Genomic DNA, 8,084 nt, shown 5'->3' on the forward strand with positions numbered 1-8,084 from the left:
GTGCGTCCCTCGCGCGGCCCCGCCCCCCGGCGGCGCGTGCGGAAGCGCGCGGCGTGTCCCGGCGTGTCCCCGCGTGTGGCGGCGCCGCGGGATGGACCCGCCGGCCAAGGAGGGGCCGCTGCTGGTGCAGCACAGCCACAAGTTCGGCACCAAGGTGGGTGCTGCGGCGCGCGCGGTCCGCGGGGCGGGGGATGGGGCGGGACGGGCCCGCGCGGCGGGACAGGACCGGACCGGCGGGCCGGGTGGGCGCCTTCCCCTCCCTCCCTCCCTCCCTCCCCTCTCCCGGGGTCGGGCGGGCTCCATGCCGGCCCCGCGCCGCCTCCCGGGCTGGGCCCGCCGGCCCCGCTGCCCGCGGCCGCCCCGGCCCTGCGCGCTGCCGGGCGCCGCCCGGCGACTGGGGAAGTGGGGCCGGAGCTCTGCCGGCCGCCGGTACCCGCGCCCGGCCGGGCGGCGGCCGAGGGACCGCGCCGGCGCCCCGGGGCTGTCTGGGCACGGGGGCCGGCGGGCGCGGGTGGGGCCGGGCGGGGGCAGCCCCGGCCCCCCGCGATCCGCCGGCCCGGCCCGCGGTGACGCCGCCGCTTGCAGCGCTGGAAGCGGAGCTGGTTCGTGCTGTACCCCGCCAGCCAGCACGGCGTCGCCCGCCTCGAGTTCTTTGACTGCAAGGAGCCGCTGTCGCCGGAGCGGCTGGGCAGCCGGCGGCTGGCGCGGACCGTGGTGCGGCTGGCGGACTGCACCAGCGTGGGGCCCGTGCCCGACAGCGGCCCCCGCGCCGGCACCGCCGTGTTCCGCCTGGACGCCAGCGGCAAGAGCTACCTGTTCGCGGCCGAGAAGCAGCAGAGCGAGGAGTGGGTGGCGAAGCTGTGCGAGATCGCCTTTCCGGTGAGCCCCGGGTGGAGGGGCTGGGGGGTGCCGGGGCTTCTGTGCGACCCTTCCCACGCAGCGGGAGGGGACCCGTGGCACACAGGGGTGGTCCCAGGCACCGGGACTCTAGTTCCTTCTTGATAGTTCCCCTGTGCCAGCAGCTGGGTGGGTTATGGGACTGCTTGGCATGCTGACAGTAATTCTTGGTTGCAGCTCGGAGTTTGAAGGGGAGCTCTCCCCCGCAGCGGGAGCCTGTCCTCTCGCCCCGCAGAGAGCCCGCGGGGCCGGCGGCGGCTGAGCGGCGTTTCCTCTTGGCACAGACACCGCTGCGTTTCCTGCCAGCGGAAGCAGGCTGAGCGCGGTGCGGGGCTCAGTGCGTTGCAGAGCTGGGTTGCGGGACCCCCCGGCTCCTGGGCGGCAGCACCCGCAGCAGCTGCAGGGCCGCTGCAGCCCCTTGCCCAGCCGCAGCCTTGGTCTCGCTCCTGCCTGCTGCTGGGAACACCCCATCAGTGCCGGGCCCGCGGCACAGCCCTTCAGCTCCCTGTCCTCTGTGCCTTTGTGTCAGCTCTGCAGCCTCTGCGGGGGCAGTTTGCAGCGCAGGTGGCCCTTGAGCACGATCCCCATGGCCCTGCAGAGCAGCCCGTGCCTGCCCTGCCCCGTGGTCTCCTGCTCTTGCTCCCGGTGTCTGCACAGCGCTGGGTTTGTTCCAGCCAGCTGCAGGCTCCGGGCGCTGGGCTGCGTTGCAGGGTGGCTGGCTGCACAGCTGCATCTCCCCGCAGTCCCTGTGAACCCAAACGTGTCTGTGCAGTAAGAGCCCTGCTGACCAGGACAAGAGGCACTGGTGGGATACTGGACGTCGCTGCACGTCCGTGCTTGTGTCTGTTTGGTGCGGACAGCGTTGCAGCCTTCGTCCTGGGTCAGGAACGCAGCGTGTGCCTCTGGGTGGTGCAGGGTGCGTGTGCTCGGAGCAGGGCGTGCTCACGCCTGCCCGCACGCGCTCGCTGTCAGCCGGCGGCTGGGAGCGCGCAGGGACGCGTGTGCTCTGCAGGGGCCTGGCCTGGAGCGCGAGGCGCCGGAGCCGCCTGTGGCCTCTCTGCAAAAAGCTGAAGACCCTTAATTGTGATTTCTGGTCATCCGCACGGAGAGTATGAGTTTGTGTCCCGTTTGTTGCTGCCCAGAGGGTGAGCGGGGTCCAGTAGCTTGGGAACTGGGGCTAGAAGCCATGTGGAGTTCAGAACAGAATTTGTCTTTCTTCTGAAGAGGAGGGAAAGCGCCGCCACGCGCGGTGCTGAGGGGCTCAGCAGATCGGCTGGTCCCCGGCCGGAACCTGCCGCGTTGGGGCTTTAGCTGAGCAGAAGCTGCTGCTGCCAGCGCTAAGGGCACGAGGGTTTAGCAGTCCACGCTCTGCGTAGGGGCCAGACAAGGGGGCCTGATGGCCCTTTTTGGGCCTTGTCTCTGGTTAAGAAGCTCGTCTGGCTGGGCATTTGGGAGCTCTTGGTTCACACGGGGCTTTCCCGGAGGAGGATCTTTGCTGTTTGGTGGCAGCGCCGTGGGTGCGTCGCCCACACAGGCCCTTAGGGGACCTTGCTGCAGGGACGCAGCTGCTGACGTGTGCGCGTTGCACTTCCAGTTCTGCATGCGCTAAAAGAGAAGCGCTCGCTTCCCTTCTGCGGGCCGAGCGCTGGTGCCGGCAGCACCCTGCCCGTGCAGGGAGCACACAGACCCTGCGTTACCGGGTCATCCCCTCGGCTCCTTCCGTTGCCGTGGTGCTGGGACAGTGTCCCAGGCCCATGCGATGTTTTGGGCACCGGTGTCACCTGTGCTGGGGCACCTCGGAGAGGAAGCAGAGCTGTTCTCTGCCTCGGCACCCCAGCAGCCGCACGACCGTGCTGGAGTGGGGAGATGAGCAGCAATCTGGGCGCACGGGACCCCCAGTTGCTGCCCCACATCTCAGTGCTGCGCTGGCGCAGGGTCTGCAGGGCAGGGCCACCGGTGTAACTGCTTTTTTCGGCACATCATTCAATGCGCTGCCCGGCTGGGGCCGAGTGTCCTGCCAGGAGCGCCAGGGCCGCCCCCGCCGCCTGGCCCGTTCGTCAGTGTTCACGCTGGACCTGGGCGGGCAAGGGCTTGGCAGTGGCTGCAGGACGACTGAGCTGCGTGGGGCTGGCCGGGTCCTCGGGGAGGGCGGCGGGTCGCAGGCGACACGGGGCGGGGGTGCAGGGGCTGATGGGGGAGCTGGGGGCTGGGGCTGATCTGCTGTCCCTCGTCAGGGAAGCGGCTCCAGCAATGCTGGCGTGGCGGCCCAGCGTGGCAGAGAGGGCAGCGGGGCGGCGCCAGCCCTGGAGATGGCCGTGAACTCCATCTACTGCTCCAGAGACGAAGGTGGGACCTGCCCTGACCTTGGGCCATTTTCTGCGGGCCTGTCCCGCTGCTGCTCGGGGGGCAGGACGAGGCCTCGCGTGGGGACGCGGCTTCTTCTACCGTCCCCTGAGCCCCTGTCCCCACAGTGAACGCCTTCTGGGTGACGGTGCAACGGACCGAGGCTGCGGAGCGGTGCGAGCTGCGCGGCGCCTACGTGCTCAAGGCTGAGCGTGACAGCCTCGTCCTGAAGGACCCGCGGACAAACGAGACCCTCTACGTCTGGCCCTACCGGCTGCTGCGGAGATACGGCCGGGACAAGGTGGGGCAGGGGTGCCCATGGCAGGGTCCCCAGGGTATCTGATCCCATCTGCCCTCAGGTCCCGCCTGTGCCAGCAGCGGGAGCGTGGGCTGGCGGGACACCCGTCCCCGCGCGGGCTTGGCTGTGCGGGGCGCCTCTCTGGCCCTTGTCCCGCCGCTGTTCCGCAGCCCGTGCCGTGGGCTGGTGTGTCCCTGCACGCTGTGCGCAGGCCGTCCCCGGCCTCCAGGGACCGCGGTTCCCTCTGAAGGACGGTGGCCGGAGCAGGAGGGGCTGCGTGAGACACCAGTTACTCTGGGCTTGTTTACCTTGCGGGGCATGCTGCTCTTAGCCGGGCTGAACCGAGTCCCCTCTCCAGTGCCCTCCAGCAGCGGGTCCCCAGTCTCACTTGCTGCTCCCTGGATCGCAGGAGGCGCCTGTGGCGCTGGGTTGGGGGAAGTGGCTCCCAGGGCCATTTATAGAAGTGATGGTGTCAGCTGCAGTTTGCTGGCGGGGTGTTCTGTGGCACTTTATCAAAACAGAAGCAGAAGCGGAGCTGCTCCTGGGGAGGCGCGTGGCGCGTCCGCAGGGTCTGTGGCCGGCAGGACGAGAGCCGCGCCGCCCCCGCCCCGCGCACTGACAGCCAGCGTGTGCATGGCAGCACCGACCCACAGACGGGTCTGGCCCCAGGGGTGCTGCTGCCCGCAGGACATGCAGCGAGGCAGAGAACCCACCCGGGTTCAGAGGCCGAGGTTCAGGGGGGCTGTGTTCAGGCCTGAGGAACAGCCTTGGTGCAAGACTTCTCTTTATGGTACTTTATACCATTAACAGAGTAACGGTGGTGAGGCAAATGCTTTGCTTGCTACTGGTAGCCAAACTGCTGGTTCTGGCCTTTTTCCCGTGGAAAGCCGTGTTCCTGCGTCTTGTTTCCTGCTCAGGATCGCTTCCCTGCTGCCTGACTAATGCTGGCTTACCCAAGGTACCCACAACAGTTCTGGCTGCTGAGCTGTCACTGGTCTTCTCACCCTGCTCCGTTCGCAGTGCTAACTGTGTGTCATTTCCTACGCTATCTGACGCCAGGTGCTGGAATTGCTCGCGTGAGGCAGCAGGGCCTGCATCTCTGCCCCGGTGTCTCGTGGGGACGTCCCCTCCAGTGTGCGTCCTGCTCCAGTGTCACGCCTGCTGTGGGCCACGGGCAGCGTGTCCCGGGCGGCGCTGGCGGAGCCGCGGCCCTCGCTGCGGGAGCGGGGCGTGCAGTGAGGTCTCGTGCGGGGCCGGCGCCGCGGCCGCGCGCCCTTCGGCGGGATTGGCAGCCTGCGCGGCGCGGGTCTGACCGCTCGCTCCCCCGCAGGTGATGTTCTCCTTCGAAGCTGGCAGGCGCTGCGACTCCGGCCCGGGGAACTTCACCTTTGAGACCAAGCAGGGCAACGAGATCTTCCAGCTGGTGGAAGCCTCCATCCGCGAGCAGAAGGCACAGGCGGAGGAGAACCGGCAGAGCTGTGGCTCGCTGGACTCGGACAGCCCCGGCGTGGTGCTGCTCCGCCAGGCCCTGGCCGACTCCCTGAGCCTGGAGCTGCCGGCACAGGGGGATGACGCCCCGGCACCCCGAGCGGGGCTGGCGCCCAGGCCCGGCGCGGCGGCAGAGGAGAGAGACGCCGCGTGTCTGCTGAAGAGCCGGACTCTGCCGGAGCTCCCCGTGCCGCCGGCCAAGCCCGCGGTGCTGAGCACCCCGCCACGCTCCCCGCTGCCCCGGGCGCCCTGCGCTGTGCTGCCGGCCGAGGACCCGTCCTGCGTGTACTCGGAGCCGCTGGACTCGGTGAAGGGCGCGCGGCCCCGGCCGGACCCGCTGTACTCAGACCCCGTGGACAGCAAACCCGCCGGCGGGGCCAAGGACGAGGCGAAGCTCCGGCCGCCGGCACTGCTGTACTCGGCCGCGTACGAGCGGGCGCCGGCCGAGGGGCTCAGCCCGGCCCCCCCGTGCAGGGAGCACATCTACGATGAGCCCGAGGGCCGTGCCCCCCGCTCGCTGCCGCCCACCGCCTGCATCTACGACGAGGCGCGGCCCGCGGGCGACGCCTGGCGCACCCAGGGCCACGACGGCCACGCCGGCTACGAATACCCCTACAGCCCCGGCACTGACGACTACGCGGTACCCGCCTTCCAGGCCAAGGCCAAGGGCCCCAAACCGGTGCCTGCCCCCAAGCCCCCGGCAGCCTTGGTCCCTAAAGGCGCCGAGCGGAGCAGGGATGTTGGCCGGCGGCGGGGGAACGCTGCTCCGGAGAAGGGGGTTGTCAAACCCGGCCTCAACAGCAGCAACAACAACAACAACATGCAGGGGCTGTACAGCCGGGTGGTGAAGCCCCAGAACAAGCAGAAGAAGGAGCAGTCTGTGGATGAGTGCAGCTTGTCACCCGTCTATGAGGACTTGGGAGAGATTTAGCGTGCTGCTGCTCCGTACCTGCCCGGAGGGGCTGGGGTTGGGGCTGCTCGTGGGCGGCCGTGGCTGCTGGCCCAGGTCCGGGGGCTCGGGGCTGGGGCTGCTCCGCTCGGGTCCCCGAGGGCTGTGTCTCCCGGAGGCCCGGCCGCAGCGGGAGCGGCACAGCCGTGGCCGGGCTCTGGTTCCGCTGCCACCCCGCCCAGCTGGCGGGGCTGCCCTGCTGCTGCTCCGCTCGCTCTGACCAGCCCGCGGGGCCGGGGCGCCCACTGTGGTGCCTGGGAGACTGCTCGCCATCAGTTTCCAAAAGTATTTTTATACAAAATTATTTTAATATTAAAATCTGTGTGTCTGAGAATGAAGCGTTTGCCTGTGGCATGTCGGGGTGTGAGGCCCGTGGCCGGGGCGGTGCGGGCGCGGTGCTGTGGAGGCGGCCAGCGGAGCCAGGCTCACGTGCTGGCTCGTTTGGTCTGTGCTGCAGCTGCTGAGCCAAGGGGACCCCCGAGGAAGGGGCGCGTGGTGCTTTCAGCTGCGGTCGATGTCAGGGGATCGGGGGTTATGGGAGTCAGGCTGGCAGGTGCGTTTACACGCTGATCGGGGCGCAGAGTTGTCCGTGTAAGGCTGGGCAGGGCCGGGCTCCAGCTCTGCTGCAGCTCAGCAACTGTGGATCAGTCACAGGATCTCTCCTTTCCACCCTGATCCCTCTGCTGGTTTTCTCCTCTCCCAGCTGCTCTTGAAAGGCCTGGGATGGCCCAGCCTGGGTCCTGTTGACTTCAGCGGCCAAGTCTGTGATCTGTGCTGTGTGGTCCGAGGCTGGGGGCTTGGCTGTGGCTGGGCAGAAACCTGCGCGGGGAGAAAACAGCTTGTCCTTTGGTGCTGGTAATGGTTTTGAGAGATGCCATGTCCCTTTGCGTGAGGCTGGAGCGGTGCCTTGGGATCGGCTGGGGCTGCTGGTGCCGCCTGCCCGTTCCCTGGCCCGATGTGCCGACGGCCGAGCGGCGGCTGTCGCGCAGCTCCGCGATGCGCCTGCTGGGGCACCGGGCGCGACCTCCGCAGCCCCCGCGCACGCCCGGGAGTCCGGAGGGTCAGGTCCCCGGGCTGGTGGGATGGTGACAAGGCAGCGGGTCCCCGCGGGGTGTTTGTCTGATGCCCGGGTGCAGCGGGGAGCCCAGTCCTGTGGTGACACAGCACAGCTGTAGCCGGGACCAGTCTGTGTTTGTTCTCCTGTGCCGGGTCCCGTTCCACACTGGGGTTTGGCTGCAGGGCAAGGGAAAAAGCCGAAGGGGTTTCTGAGGGAGGCTGAGGCGGTTCCTGCCTGGGACGAGCAGCAGGTACCTGCTGCTCACGGCTGCTCTGGGTGCTCTCGTGCTTGTGCAGTTCTGCCGCCTGCCCGGAGAAGAGCTCTGGGCATCGCTCGGTGGGGAGGCCAAGCCCCTTGCCCATCGTCCCTGCTCCTGTCTCTAGTGTGGGGCTTCAAGGCTTTTAAGGACGAGGAGCAGCCTCCCAGGAGCGGAGCCCCGGGGCCGTCCCTTCCATAGGGCTGGGGGTGCTTGTGCATCTCCGTCACCGTGGGCGCTGCATCGCAGCGTGGTGTCCGCTCTGTCCTGCAGAGCTGTGCGTGACAGACACGCAGTGCCTGACCTGGCTTCCAGTAAAGGGGTGATGGTGAGGAAGAGAACTGCTCCAGCACCTGTGCGGATTAGTGATGGCTGCACAGCCCTAAGCTCCTCTGGGCTGATAGGAAAGCGGTTTTATTTTCCTTGCTTCAGCAACGGCATCCTCTGGTAACAGCCGTCTTGGAACTAAAGCATAAGCGCACAAGACTTGGGGGACACTCCTGCACGTGACCTGCTTTGTTTACGCACCCGCCACGCGACACGCGTGTGCAGCGGGGACGGCTCTTGGTCTTGGCTGGTAGGAGAGTCAGTCCGGTCTGTTCTGGCTCGGCGTTGTGGACCAGATCCGTCACCCGCCCAGGCTGCTCTGTCACCTCTGCTCTGGCAGCACTTCAGGTGCAAGAGCAGCTTTGGGAAAGCATGAGAAGGTAAGTGTGGAGCGAGCCCTCGGCTGGTCACAGCCTTCCTGTTGCCAGAGCAAAGGTCTTCAGTGAACCCTGATTTGAGGAGCAGATTA

The 8,084-nt window shown here is 68.1% G+C and overlaps 1 protein-coding gene across 2 annotated transcripts; it reads left to right on the top strand.

Annotated features, from left to right (window-relative positions):
• DOK1 (docking protein 1) lies at nucleotides 1-6,309 on the top strand. 2 transcript variants are annotated; one of them, XM_082050600.1, is made up of 5 exons: nucleotides 1-154; nucleotides 586-879; nucleotides 3,132-3,243; nucleotides 3,369-3,541; nucleotides 4,869-6,309. In XM_082050600.1, exons 1-5 carry the CDS (start codon nucleotides 92-94, stop codon nucleotides 5,955-5,957), a joined length of 1,731 nt encoding a protein of 576 aa, XP_081906726.1. In that variant the 5' UTR covers nucleotides 1-91; the 3' UTR covers nucleotides 5,958-6,309. The 2 variants fall into 2 exon arrangements, with proteins under 2 accessions (XP_081906726.1, XP_081906727.1); XM_082050601.1 differs by lacking the exons at nucleotides 3,132-3,243; nucleotides 3,369-3,541.
• Nucleotides 6,310-8,084: the final 1,775 nt, after the last annotated feature.

The sequence above is a fragment of the Streptopelia decaocto genome (genome assembly GCF_964273445.1).
Source record: "Streptopelia decaocto genome assembly, chromosome: 4".
NCBI classification, from domain to species: domain Eukaryota; kingdom Metazoa; phylum Chordata; class Aves; order Columbiformes; family Columbidae; genus Streptopelia; species Streptopelia decaocto.

Excerpts from the sequence above, each read along its gene's own strand:
- DOK1 (XM_082050600.1), top strand. The coding sequence starts at position 92 with ATGGACCCGCCGGCCAAGGAGGGGCCGCTGCTGGTGCAGCACAGCCAC. Across the intron at positions 3,244-3,368 it reads CTACTGCTCCAGAGACGAAG|TGAACGCCTTCTGGGTGACG; the intron begins GTGGGACCTGCC and ends CTGTCCCCACAG. Across the intron at positions 3,542-4,868 it reads GGAGATACGGCCGGGACAAG|GTGATGTTCTCCTTCGAAGC; the intron begins GTGGGGCAGGGG and ends GCTCCCCCGCAG.